The 14,449-nt window shown below is 37.1% G+C and overlaps 1 protein-coding gene across 17 annotated transcripts in view; it reads left to right on the forward strand.

The window, feature by feature from the left end:
• Positions 1-14,449, forward strand: part of TRIP12 (thyroid hormone receptor interactor 12) — a 144,598-nt gene that overhangs the window by 102,330 nt on the left and 27,819 nt on the right. For 8 of the 17 annotated variants that reach the window (XM_060106771.1, XM_060106770.1, XM_060106773.1 and 5 more), the window contains 10 exons: positions 1,126-1,194; positions 1,285-1,450; positions 3,705-3,822; positions 3,941-4,100; positions 5,936-6,089; positions 7,878-8,106; positions 8,432-8,550; positions 10,846-11,053; positions 13,921-14,021; positions 14,246-14,420. In XM_060106771.1, coding sequence (XP_059962754.1) covers positions 1,126-1,194; positions 1,285-1,450; positions 3,705-3,822; positions 3,941-4,100; positions 5,936-6,089; positions 7,878-8,106; positions 8,432-8,550; positions 10,846-11,053; positions 13,921-14,021; positions 14,246-14,420 — 1,499 coding nt within the window. The remainder of the gene's footprint in view (positions 1-1,125; positions 1,195-1,284; positions 1,451-3,704; positions 3,823-3,940; positions 4,101-5,935; positions 6,090-7,877; positions 8,107-8,431; positions 8,551-10,845; positions 11,054-13,920; positions 14,022-14,245; positions 14,421-14,449) is intronic. The other 9 variants (XM_060106779.1, XM_060106775.1, XM_060106772.1 and 6 more) reach the window with 3 other exon arrangements.

The raw sequence follows: 14,449 nt of genomic DNA on the forward strand, positions 1-14,449 counted from the left end.
CGTAATCTTTTTGCTGGTGGAGGGGGGGAAGGTTTAAAATGTTGGGAGCATTACCACAATGTAATACAGAGACAGGAAGTGAGGGAGTGCTGTTGGACAAATAGCGCCAACAGACTTGCTGGGTGCAGGGCTTCCACAAACCTTCAGTTTGTCAAAAATGCAGTATCTGTGAAGTGCACTAAAGTGAAGCACAATAAAATGAGGTATACCTATATTAAATAAGGTGTTTACATAAGATAGTAAAATAATATTGATTATTGAATCACTGGAGGATTTTGCTTCTAAGATGATCAAGACACAAGTAGTGCCATTCATTTTTTATTTATTTTAAAAAACTTAGCAGGCTGAGATAACCTTTACCTTATGGGGGCTAGAAATGTTCTCTAGTTAGGTGTGAGTTCACCTTATTTTGGAAGTATGGCCCGAGAATCAGAGAAGTTCAATAGTGGGCCCTATTATTGTAGCATTCTTTCTAGACTTAAATCGTGACAGCGAAGGTGTAGGACTTCTATAATACCAGAATTACTTTCATTTTTACACAGCTAAGCCTAGTTTTTACATCTGAAGCCCATTTATCAATTAGAAAAAACCTAAGTCTATCAAAATATGCCCTTAAATTGTTCTTTCTGTTCTTATGAGAGTTATTCCAAATGTTTTCTCATTAAGATCAGTCTAATAGTATTCAAATTGTTTTCATAATGATAGAGCAAATCTATATCAAGTTTTTCTTATTATCAGTAAACCTCTGGCTGACACACATACTTAACTATTTACAACTTTTTAGTGAATGCATGTTTTAAGCATTTCTACTTGTAAGGCTTTTTAGAATGGTAGGATGTTTATTGTTTCTTTATTATAGTTTTTGTTTAGGTATTGACGTTATAGAAGTACAAAAGTTGTTCCCTTTCACTGTATTTGGAGGAGAGAGGGTCTATCAGTATGATTCCCTTTGCTTTGAAATCATGACATTACTGATGGTTTGCTTATTAGGGTCACAGCGTGTTCAAAGCTCATATCTAATTAAGCAAGTCTTGAAGAATCTGGGGTTAGGAAGAAGATAAGGGAGTGGCATACGACAGTGACAATGTTTTCTATTAACAAACTTTATTTTCCTTTATTAAAAAGGACAAAAAGTCAGTAGAAAGCACTTGCCTTTGTTTTGCACGTCTAGTGGACAACTTCCAACATGAGGAGGTAAGCGTTCAGTCTTTGTTGGTATTTTCATGAAGTCGTTAAATTGCTGCCTCACGGAGTAACCGTTTTTTCTTTCTTGTGTTTGTGAAGAATTTACTCCAGCAGGTTGCCTCCAAAGATCTGCTAACAAATGTTCAACAACTATTGGTTGTAACTCCACCAATTCTAAGTTCTGGGATGTTTATAATGGTGGTTCGCATGTTTTCTTTGATGTGTTCCAACTGTCCAACTTTAGCTGTTCAACTTATGAAGCAAAGTAAGTGCTATTTTATTATTCTGTTTCATACAGGAAAAACAGCTTGTGTTTGTGTGGGGGGGGAGTTTAATCTCTGTTAATAAGTAAAGTCAACATAAGCAAGTAGAAATGGCTAATATCACAGGCACTGGATAGTAAAGGAAGAAAAATGTTAATATGTAATAAATTTGTGTTGTGACAATATAGTAATGCTGCCTACATAACAATTTTTAAAGTATATAATATATTAAAATGTTACCCTTGGTGTAGGGCTAAAGACCCAAAGTCATTGCTTTCTGTACAATATCAATTAAGTAATGATGCTTCAGGAGGAGAATTCTGAGTTTTATGTTACCAGTAACTGCTTCTCTTTTGCTTATAGGTAGTCCTTTTTTCCCACATTAGATTTTCCAGCAGTTTATGATCCCAGAATGCTTTCTTCCCTCAAAGTGTTGGAACTTATTTACACAGATGAATGTCTCTGATCTTTGCTACTTTAATATTTCTAAGCTTTTCCCAAACTTACATGTGCAGGGTTTCAAGTTTTATCGTACTGCTATTGCAGTTGCCCATTACTCTCTTAAACCTTAGATTTCACAAGTTAATGTCAGAAGATATCCGTATGTTGTGATTATTGCTGGTAGAGCGTTGATCACTTTTTTATGAAGCACCTATCATTGTGGCTAATTTCATGTCCGTAATTCTAATCTCTGAGGGCGTTACCTTGGGAGTCAGTGATGGCGCTCACTGACAAAACAGTCTTTGTCCCACCACTTCAAACAGAATATTAAGTGGTATAAGAGGATCTTTTTGGGGGGGGATGGGGGTGACTCAGTTTTATATTTCGCATTACTTGTGAATTTTAGCACATGGCACAGAATTTTGTAGAAAAATAGTGTTGCTGAGGTGCTTTATTGAAGAGATTCCTCTTACAGCATTGAGTCATTCCTGAACTTAGTATCCCAGAGAACACTGTTTTGCTTATGCCATGAACAAAGTCCCTTCTGCCTAGATAAGCTTGGGAAAGGTTTAACTCTTTTTGCGTAGTCATAATGTACTTTGCTTATTAAAATCCCTAGGGCCCCCTTGAATTTTTCCCATTTCTTGAAGTTTGCCCACAGGATTATCTCTTGTTACCGTGTGGTGTGGCACAGCATTTTCCTATATCCTGGTTTGGGAAATTCCTGCCTGACTTTTGTTTGTTTTAACATTTTGGAATTTTTTCTTTAGCATGATGAATGTTTTCACCTCTTCTGCATACTTTAGGAAGTTTGCCACATAATCATTCTACTTCGGTAACACGAACCTCTCTGGTTCTTTCCATTTTGTTGTCATCCTCTGACCTCTTTAAAAAAGAAGTTAATAATGTACCATGGCCATCTATTCATATTTCTTAAGAAAGTTGGCAAAATGACTTTTTCAAGAACTTTCTAAAAATTTTAATCACTGTTTGTGAAATTTCAGTGAGTCAGACGATTTATCCACACCCCTCTGCCCAAATTAATGGTGAATACTTTCCTTGACAACAGAACTTACTGATTACTGGCAGAACATTTCAATGAAATGTTTATGTATATTTTGCATATGTGTAGTATTTTATAGATACCAACAGAGACACAGACCTGTCTTTAGGTTGTAGCTGTTAGAATGACCAAAACCTTTGGAGCCTGGGGGCTTCCTCCACTCACTGTCAGTGTCAGTACACTAAACTAGTTTTCATGCAAATTCTTCCATAAACTGATGTCTTCTGGGGATGGGAGCTTGTGTTAGAGGATATTTTAATGATCTTTAAATTTAGTTGGCATGCTTACTGTCATTTAAGGTAAAGGTTTTCCTGATCACAATATGGTAATTTCAGATGCTTTTAACTGCTGTGTTTTATTCTATTGGTCACATGTTTTCAGTATATTTGAATTGAAGACAAATATACTTGAGTCGAGGATAAAATATGTTTAGTACACTTTTTTGCAAAGCACTGTGCTCCTCAAAGAAAGTAATACAAGATCCCTGAAGTCTCTGCAGTGGACTTGTGATTAGGTGTCTTGCTGGAAGGTTAGGACTCAAACTTAAGTCCTCAGAAAGAAATTGTTTAAATCTTTATAATTTCTTTAAGGTTTTAATGACAACTCATTTGGATTTTTCACTTTTATTTCTGTGGTATATAGCTGTACAAGAAAACATTTCTAATTGTTTCCCCGCTAGGCAGGGATTGCCTTTTAAATATGGCAATACAAGTAGTTTCATAGGGTTTTGCTTTTTGTTGTTGGTTTTACAGACATTGCAGAAACACTGCACTTCCTCCTGTGTGGTGCCTCCAATGGAAGTTGTCAGGAACAGATTGATCTTGTTCCACGAAGTCCTCAAGAACTGTATGAACTGACATCTCTGATCTGGTAAAGATTGGGCCAATAATAACTGTGGTTTATGTGAGGGTATTTTACTTTAGAAACCTGGTATTTACTGACAGCTCAGGAAGCTACTTATTAAAATAGTTGCCCCTTTCGTTTTCAGTGAACTTATGCCATGTTTACCAAAAGAAGGCATTTTTGCAGTTGATACCATGCTGAAGAAGGGAAATGCACAGAACACGGATGGTGCGATATGGCAGTGGCGTGATGACCGGGGCCTTTGGCATCCCTATAACAGGATTGACAGCCGGATCATCGAGGTAGTAGTTTCATCGTACCGTTTAACTATGTCTTGTCTTGGTGGAGAGCGGGTTTAGGGCTGGAGTGGGGAGGTGGACGTGGGGACGTAAACGTGCTCAATGTTGAATTAACCCAAGATTTTCTCATTTTGTCTCCTGAGAACAAGGTCCTCATTTCTGTTCAGGTCAGAAAACATGGTGTTCTAGTCCTGCTTCTGCTGCTCACTACCCGATTGACTTGGAGCAAGTAATTTAAGATCTTTGTTCCATAGTTTCCTCATTTCTGAAAGGAAACATGGGAGGAGTTAGGCTACATGTTTCTAAAAGTCCCTTCTATCTCCTATCCAGAAGAAATCTCTCAAAAGCAAAGACTACATACAAGTAGCTGCTTCTCAGTATTTTTAAAGAGCAAAAATATGGAAACAATCTAAAGATCTAGCTTTAGATGAATGATTAAGTCAATTGTGAAATATACATAGGTTTGTATATAATCCAGACCTTAACGGGATAAACTTTAATGGCTTAAAATATGATATGCTATAAATGAAAACAAAATGTTCAAAAAAATTATGTGACTGACTCTTGAGAACTCGGCAAAAGAAAAGAGGAATAATGACAAAGGAAAGAAGCACACTAAAATATTTAGTGATTTTTCCGTGAAGGTTTTTATGTGTGATTTTATTCTTTTTTCCATACTTCTTCATATTAAGTTTGCACAGAAATATTTCAGAAATGTCTCAGGTTAGGAAAATATTTGCCCTAGTTTAGGAAGTGTTGGGTCACTGCATTATTTGAGATGTCAAGCATGATTTACTAATGTTTTCATATATAAGTTACTTTAAGTATTAATATATTTTCTAATTTCAACCTGTGTTATTAGAATTTTTTAGGACATGACACTTAAATAGACTTTTTTTTCTTTAAGGTCCTTTCCCCTAGTTAGTTTCTAAAAATGAGTTTGTGAAAAACATGTTACAAGATCGGAAGATCTTATGAAAGTATCTAAATTCAGAGCAGGCTGTTATGTTATGAGGAAGTTAAAGGTGACTGGTCTTTGTGCATCGTTAGCCTTAGTTTATAAGTAGGTCGTGGTCTCTAATGCTAAGCATTTTTCTCTTTAGCGTTTTCCCAATAATTGTATTTTCACTGTTAGTTAACTGTCTTATATTTCCTGAGAGTCCTGTCTTCCATTCAACCAAGGAATTCCATAAGAATGAATATTTTATCATTTCTTTAGGCTGTCTAAAATCAAGCAAACAGTGTTAATCATATTATCTCATTTGAGATACATACTTTGTAATACTTGCCACCCCTGGGGATTACTTTCTTTAGTTCCAATTGTGTCCCTTTCGATCTTAGGTCATCATTTAAATGTAAAGTGTTTTTTGTTTCCTAAGGATAATTTTCTAGGATCATTTTGTTTAAAGGAGGATTTTGATGGACTGCTAGGAATCCATGCTGTGAATAACATTTTAACCTAAGAATTAGATACTAAGATGTATGGATAACGATTTTTTTTTTCTGTCAGCAATGTCTTCAAGGCCTTTTTAACACAAATAGTGTCGTCTTCATGTCAGTGATTCTACATGACTGGATCCTTCATCAGGAATTTACCTGTATTTGTCTCAGGGGACCTGATAGGTCCTGTAATATATATTTGTGTTTAATTAAAAACGGTTTGTTGAGTGAATGAGTTTTGTCACATCCACACTATTAAAACTTGTATATTCAGTTACTTTACCATCTAAAACCTGATGAAACAAATATGTAAGTTAGCATTTATTGAGGGTTCCCACTGTGTCTTAAGTTGATAAATTTCTCCATGTTTATATTCAAGGTTTCTCTCTCTTTGCTCTCAGGCAGCCCATCAGGTCGGTGAGGATGAGATAAGCTTGTCCACTCTGGGACGAGTTTATACTATTGATTTTAATTCTATGCAGCAAATCAATGAGGACACGGGAACAGCACGTGCCATTCAGAGAAAACCTAACCCCTTAGCCAATACTAACAGTAGTAAGTATCTTTTGAGTTAAAAGTAGCACTGTATTGTCTGTGAGTAGTATTTGCAATAACAAATAATTGTTTTATGGAGTGTTATTATTAAACTTAAGACAGTTGCATAGTAGTAATTAATTTTTTGTTGTTGCTTTAATCGGCAAATGAGCCAATATTAACTGGCATCTTCCCCAAGATTTTCCTACTTCTGTGATTTGCAGTGTCCTGGACTCTAGTCAGAATTGTCCTGTGCATCCCTTTCCCCACCACCACCTTCCAGTTTTATTTAGAGATAATTGACACACAGCACTGTATAAGTTTAAGGTGTACAACATAATGGCTTGACTTACGTCATGAAATGATTATCACATAAGTTGAGTGAACATCCAGCCTTCTCATAGATAGAAATTAAAGAAATAGAAAAAAAATTTTGTGTGTGGTAAGAAACTCTTTAACGTTCATTTATAACATCCGCAGTGTTAACTATATTTGTCATGTACGTTACATCCCTAGTACTAATTTACCTTATAACTGGAAAAGCTTATACCTTTTGACTGCCTTCATCCAGTCCACCGCCCGTCGCCCCCCACCCCCACTCCCACCCCAGTAACCACAAATCGGATCTCTTTAAGTTTGGTTTTGAAGTATAATGAACTTGCAACACTATGTTAGCTCCTGTTACACAACATAGTGATTCAGTACTTCTATACGTTTCTAAAAGATCACCATGATAAGTCTACTTAACGCTCTTGTCACCAAAGGTCTTATATACAACAGTAAGTGACTGTATTCCCCATGCTGTACATTTCTTACTCGTGACTCATTTATTCTGCAACTGGAAGTTTGTTCCCCTTAATCTCCCTCACTTATTTCTTTTCTCCCCTCACCCCCTCCCCTTTGGCAACCGCCAGTTTGTTCTCTGCAGCCCATGCAGTTTTTTAAATCCGATCCTTTCATCCCTGCTTTACCTTTGGATCCACTCACACCCCATCATATTAGTTCTTTCCAACCTTTTATTTTATACTTTCCCACCAAAATTCTCTTAATTAATGAAGAATAGGTGATCGTGATTTTTTTTCTTTTCACGTTTCTGTCATTTGTTCCTTTCCTGAGGGATTTAGTTCATTGCTTTTGCAGGTCTAGGCTAGAGTGCAAGGGTCAGCATACTGTTTCTGAAAAGGACCAGATAGTCAATATTTGCAGGTCATGCAGTCTCTGTATTCAGCACTGCTCTTGTAGCTCCCAAACAGCCATATACAATATGTAAACAAATATATGTGGTTGTGTTCCGATAAAATTTATTTACAAAAATAGGTGGTGGGTGGATTGGGCCTTTGGACGATACTTTGCCAACCCCTGTTCTAGCGCTTTTCATCCATTACCTTTCCCCTGCACCTTATTCCCTCTAATCAAAGTGACAGGTCATCTTGTTTTTCCAGTTTCTTGCTACATACTCACTGTCCAGTTTTTCAACTCTGTTTATTTCTTACTAGTGGTTTAGCTGGCTAATACTGAAACATCTCCAATATTTTGTGGAACATATATTAGTAAAAATAAAAGATACAGTGTAGTGGTGCCTTGTGCTTTTCAGCTGGCCAGAATGGTCGGTGGTTTTTTAGCTGCCTAAATTTGTCTTAATGCCATTTATAGACCCCAGTTGATTGCATTAGATAAGTTAATTTGCTTTATAACCAAAAAGGTTTTATAGCATTTCAGATAATTACATCAGCTTGAATGCTTTATGTTATTTACTTTATTGTGTTTCTGAAATCTGTAACTTTAGGATTATACTTTTTTTTATTACAGGTGGATATTCAGAGTTAAAGAAGGATGATGCTCGAGCACAGCTTATGAAAGAGGATCCGGAACTGGCTAAGTCTTTTATTAAGACATTATTTGGTGTTCTTTATGAAGTGTATAGTTCCTCAGCAGGACCTGCAGTCAGACATAAGTGCCTTAGAGCAATTCTTAGGATAATTTATTTCGCGGATGCCGAACTTCTAAAGGATGTCCTGAAAAATCATGCTGTTTCAAGGTGTGTTCATGAAAGTGGTGAAAACGCTTTAGAAATCCAAGTCTCTGCAAGTAACTTCAGAAATCTTTAAAGAAATAGTACAGAAAAAATATGCACAAAACAGTTTATTTGGAGTATTTTGAGCCCTTCGTTGTCTTTCTGTATTCACAAACACCTTTGATAAAGAATAAATTAAATGCAGAAGTTGAGCATTTAAGAAAAATTCTTGTTCTGGTGGATTGGTTTGACACTTAAAATATTTTGCTCTCAAATTTAAAGTAGGATGGCCAGCAGTAATTATCAAATTCAGACAAATGTTTTATATACAAATGCTTTCTTTTTTTAGTCATATTGCTTCCATGCTATCAAGCCAAGACCTGAAGATAGTAGTTGGAGCACTTCAGATGGCAGAGATCTTAATGCAGAAGTTACCTGATATTTTTAGTGTTTATTTCAGAAGAGAAGGTAATGCCGTTCATGATAGTTAATTCATGGTTAATCTTTTAGTCTAAACATTATTTCAGTAGAAGTATATTTATACTCTATAGAAAAAAAATTAAACTGTTATTTTTATGTAAGATTTGCATGCTTACAGCTTTAATACATATAGAGTGTCTTTCATAAATCTTTTGTTATAGATTGTGTGAGATTCACTGTCTGTTGATGAACACTTAGTAAGTTTCAATGATTTGAGTGTTTATGGCCCAGAAGCAATCATTGACTTTTCTTTTTATGCTGATAACGTACAGTTGCCCATAAAGATTCTTTGAAAAAGCCAGAGGTCACTTTCCCAAGGAATCCTGTTAGTAGATTAGAACAGCTGTAAAAGGGATTATTTTTTTACTTCACTGTGTAGATAATGGAATATTTCAAGGCTTGGAATAATCTTCAGAATGCAATTGGTGTAGTCCTCTAATTTGAGGAATTTCAATGTCAAAATCAGCCTAGGGGACATGGTACTTTTCCATTCTTTTCTTGAAGACCTCAAAGATGAAAGTGTATCACTCATTTGGGTGTTTTATTCTTTTTAAACCTGCCAAGATATTAGAAGCTCCTTCTCATCAACAGAAATCTCTTTATGGGTCTTTTTGGTCTATTAGGTTACTTTGGTCTTGTGAGGATGCAGAAAATGATGGTGTTTTCCCCTCACGTAATACTTTATCTTCAGTCTTAGAAACAATCCTGGTTCTTTATGCATATGATCTGTTTTGCATTCTTTTGATCGCCTTTTCTTATGCTTGATTCATTTCTCTTTACATCTTGAGAATGTAACAGACATGCTAGTGTAATAGTATTGAATCAAATGGGAAGAAGTTTTCACTGTTTCTTATTAGCTCTGTTCAAATAGCAGTGAGTTTTCAAAAAAAATCCAGCACTACACATTTATGTGAAATAGAAGGCAAACTCTCTCCATTTCCCAGAGATGATAACTGTGGTTAACAAATCAGGTTTTCTGTGCTCACATAAATGCCTGGTATGTATTCTTATTTTTAGCCTTAGATTATCTTGTATTTTGCATTCTGCATTTTGTTTTTGGTATTCTGTTTTTGTTGTTGTTTGCTTTTAGGTGCTTTCTGATTTGGAAGCGTATCAGAATCGGTCTTTTTTCCCAATGATTTTTTTTTAAAACTTTGGTAGAATTAACTATGCCGTCAGGTTGAATTTCCCACCCCCAAATATTTATATAGCATATACATTATGAAGTTTATGGAGGAATGTAGATTGGTTCTACCCCTTTGCATCTGGCTTGTCTCACTGTTCTTTCAGGTTCCACTTAAATGTCACTTACTCCTAAAGATCTAGCCTGCCTTCTAGATTGTTACATCTCCCGATTGTATGCTCCAGCAGCACTGTATTTTCTTTTTCATAAGCAGTTCACTCTTTATTTGTAGTTTCTGGTTAAATGTATCTTTCTCATTAGTTAATAAGTGCCCTGAATCCATTTTCCTTAGCCATGGCCATATCCTTAGTGCCTAGCACACAGTCTGGCATATGATTGCTGCAAATAATACTTGTGGAACGAATGCCTGAAGTTTGAATTCATTCAGACTTTTTTTTTTTTAATAAAAAGAATCTGATGGAAAGCTCTGAACTCTTCCCCAGAAAAATGTGATTGTGTGAACATGCACTCACATACATTCAGACACACAGATCTGCATATAGTTTACATACCGATATTCAGACACACACCTTTATATTCCCCCCTCCTCTCATGTACATCTTCCCACAGTCCAACCCCAAATATAAACCCTGCCTTATAAGTTACTGTTCGTTTCTCCTCATACACCTCCAAGGATGTGAAAATCACCATCCTTCAATAGCTGGTGTTCTCTTTTTTTGGCAGTAGTGTTACTGTGATCTTATCTCATTGTAGTATTTGAAGTTAATGACTGTAGGTCTTTTCCTTCCTTCTGGCTATCAAGCCACAGGTGCACTGCATTTCTGTAATTGCTTATTGTTTTTATAAAGGGTATTTTAAATTTCCAGTAGGAATTTACATGTGACCCTATTACGTATCCTACATTCGGGTTTTGAGTATTGGCAGACAGTCAGTATAAATACCTTTTCTTTAATTTTGAATTTGCCTACTACTTTTCTTTGGGGTCAAGTTGAAGACTGGCACCTAAAGTTATTTTCCTATTTGCCGGGTACTTTTTATTCATTCCTTGTGAATCTGTGTTAGCATTTAGGGATCTTATAATAATGCTGGGGAGGTGGTCCTGATTAACACATACTCTCTTTAATCTCTGCTCTGTAAAGGTGTAATGCATCAAGTAAAACACTTAGCAGAATCGGAATCATTGTTGACAAGTCCACCGAAGGCATGTACGAATGGGTCAGGATCCTTGGGGTCCACGACGTCTGTCAGCAGTGGAACAGCCACGGCTGCCACTAACGCCTCAGCTGACTTGGGGTCCCCCAGCTTGCAGCACAGCAGAGATGATTCTTTAGATCTGAGCCCTCAAGGGTAAGTCAGAGTTTTGCAGTGATTTTTGTGCTCTTTGCCTTTTACTCTGCCCTGGTACCTGAGACTCACACAGGGAAGTAAATGGTAAAATGTATGGAGAGTGTACGTTTTCTATTTTTCCATGTATATTGTGTTAGATATTTAATGGGAATGGGAAGAAACCTGTTGTATTGAGCCATGTTTAGGAACCACAAGAGATACATGGTGTTTCCATACAAGGGAACTAAGGCTCAGAGAAGCTAAGTGACTGGTATAGTGTCATGTACTTACTTTACAGATGTGGGATTTGAGCCCTCATTTCTGATTCCATAATCTTGCGATTATTTACTATATTGCAGCATACATACCAGCTTTAAGATATCCAGATATTAAATATAGTGAAAAATATTAAAAACCGGAATTTTTAGACTGTAAAGGAAAAAGATCCCGATTTCCCATTTATCTCTAATTGGCATATGGGAACTTTTGCTGTTAATAAAGGCAAATGAGAGTTCTAAGTTCTCTGCTTCCACCTCTTTTTTAATTCCTTTGTTGTACTGTGCTGCTGAGAACATTACCAAACCCTCGTGTTGGTTTTCATTTTGTTGTGTTGAAACAAGTCACACTCTAAAAGTGTTTTTGTTTCTTCGATGTAAGCTGAAAAGTAGAGATCTTGGTAAAACATATTATACTTAATAAGTGGGGTCCAAAAATTTAATCTTATAAAGTGCAAGGTAGCATTGTCCTGTGAAGCTAGCCCACTCAGAATCCCAGCTGCTTTTGGTGCCCCTTGGTGGCAGTTGTCCACCCTGGTTTAAATATGAATTTTGGCAATTCTGTGACTTCTGGCACAGTGACCGTTAATTTTAGGAAGCTGCTGGGTATAAGTGGTACCATGTAGTGGGCACAGTCCAAGGAGTTTGAGAATGCCAGAGACCCTCCACCTCCACTGTTTTCAAGTTGCATTATCTTGCCATTTTCCTTCCCAGCCTTGCCTGCCCCTCTGCTTCTTCCCGAGCCCCGCTCCCTCCCCCAGCTGCTGCAGTAACCTTAAGTCATTGCAGATGTTGCGGGAAAATCCGAACGAACTTTCTGGCCAGCCCAATACTATATAATAGCACAGGCACTTGGTAAAATATGCTGCAGCTCAGACAAATGCCGTATTTCTGAGCTACATACATAAAGTATATGAAACAAATATGCAGTGCAAAGAACCTATATGATTATAGGTTCTGACAGTTGATACTCTTAAAGAAAGAGGAAAGGACCTTTTTCTTAAAATACTTGCAGAGTTTTAAGTGATTCCTTTCTCTTCTAATATGGTTTTAAATGAGAAGTTTATATAAATCTGTAAAGGTGGAATTGTTTAATTTTAAGTTTATTCTTTGAAACTTCACTTGTCCTGATTGTCAGGTATATTGATCACACTATTAAGTGTTTTCAGTAGACATGTTAGATGTTGGAAGACTTTAAATATTTTTTTCAAACTTTTTCTTACTTGGGTCATAGACCAACTGAAGCAGAACTTTTTTTCATCTTCCCCACTTTATGTAGCTTTGTTATTTGAAGAATGATATTTTAAACTATTTCGAGTGTTGTTAAAGATAGTGAAAATAGGGCTTCCCTGGTGGCGCAGTGGTTGAGAATCTGCCTGCCAATGCAGGGGACACGGGTTCGAGCCCTGGTCTGGGAAGATCCCACATGCCGTGGAGCAGCTAGGCCCGTGAGCCACAATTACTGAGCCTGCGCGTCTGGAGCCTGTGCTCCGCAACAAGAGAGGCCGCGATGGTGAGAGGCCCGCGCACCGCAATGAAGAGTGGACCCCGCTTGCCACAACTAGAGAAAGCCCTCGCACAGAAACGAAGACCCAACACAGCCATAAATAAATAAAATTTAAAAAAAAAAAAAAAAGAACCTAAAATTTGGACATTCATTTGGAAAAAAAAAAAGATAGTGAAAATAGTACACAAAGGCTACATACGTTCTGTTTCATATATTCTAATTCAAAATAGGCTACTCAGACTAACTTGCCACATTTGTTTACAGATAATTTGAATTTTTTTAAAAAGTACTTATAAATGCATTCATTTAGGATGTAATTGCCATTACATACCATGAAATTCCTTTGGGTAGTATTGGAAAGTATTTTGATAATATTAACACTCAATGCTATGTATATTTTACTTATTGTCATTTAGGTTGGGGAAGAAATAAGGTACTCAGATTTAACATATTCCTTTTCTAGTTTATGCGCTGCATATTTGTTTCCTGTGCTTTATGTATGTACTGCATTTAATAATGGACTTTAACACAGGATTAATGAGATATTCTATTTGGTTTTCTTTTTTTTAATTAATTAATTTTTTATTAAATTTATTTATTTATATTTGGCTGCGTTGGGTCTTCGTTGCTGTGCGCAGGCTTTCTCTAGTTGCGGCCAGCAGGGGCTACTCTTCAGTGTGGCACGTGGGCTTCTCGTTGCGGTGGCTTCTCTTGTTGCAGAGCTCGGGCTCTAGGCATGTGGGCTTCAGTAGTTGTGGCTCACGGGCTTAGTTGCTCCACGCATGTGGAGTCTTCCCGGACCAGGGCTCAAACCCGTGTCCCCTGCATTGGCAGGCGGATTCTTAACCACTGCACCACCAGGGAAGTCCCTGGTTTTCTTTTTAGTAGTTCAGTCTAGTCAAATAGCTAGCTAGCTATTTTCTGAACTAATCATTTTCTGTGTCTGTACACTTCTAGAACATCGGTGCAGAGTTGGCATTAAATAATCACTAAATGAAAAATACCCTGTTATAACAATATTCTGCCATTTTAGCTTGCTTTTAAATGAGTGATGATACTAAATCATGGTAAGTGCTCAACTTATCCCATGTTTTCCCATGTGACAGTCGATTAAGTGATGTTCTCAAGAGAAAACGACTGCCAAAACGAGGATCAAGAAGGCCAAAGTATTCACCTCCAAGAGATGATGACAAAGTAGACAATCAAGGTAATTTTTGTGATGAAACTATGAGGCAGCAAAGGGAAGGGTGGTAGCAGTTCAGGAGACATGCTTCATTAAGGTTGCTGAGAGCTCTGAAGCATGCCTGAGCTTCCTGAATTCCCCAGTCTTCTTAGTTCTTTTAGCTAATTTATTAAGAGTGGGGATCTTAAAATTCAGGTGGTTTTCATCGACTGCACTGAAACGGTTTAATCATCATTCTCTTTTCATAGCTAAAAGCCCCACCACTACTCAGTCACCTAAATCTTCTTTCCTGGCAAGCTTGAATCCAAAAACGTGGGGAAGGTTAAGCGCACAGTCTCACAGCAACAACATTGAACCGGCCCGAGCTGCGGGAGTTAGCGGTCTTGCCAGGGCCGCCTCAAAGGACACCATATCCAATAACAGGTAAGGCGGGGGGTTCTGTGTCACCTCTG

Source organism: Mesoplodon densirostris, chromosome 8 (genome assembly GCF_025265405.1).
Source record: "Mesoplodon densirostris isolate mMesDen1 chromosome 8, mMesDen1 primary haplotype, whole genome shotgun sequence".
Classification (NCBI taxonomy): domain Eukaryota; kingdom Metazoa; phylum Chordata; class Mammalia; order Artiodactyla; family Ziphiidae; genus Mesoplodon; species Mesoplodon densirostris.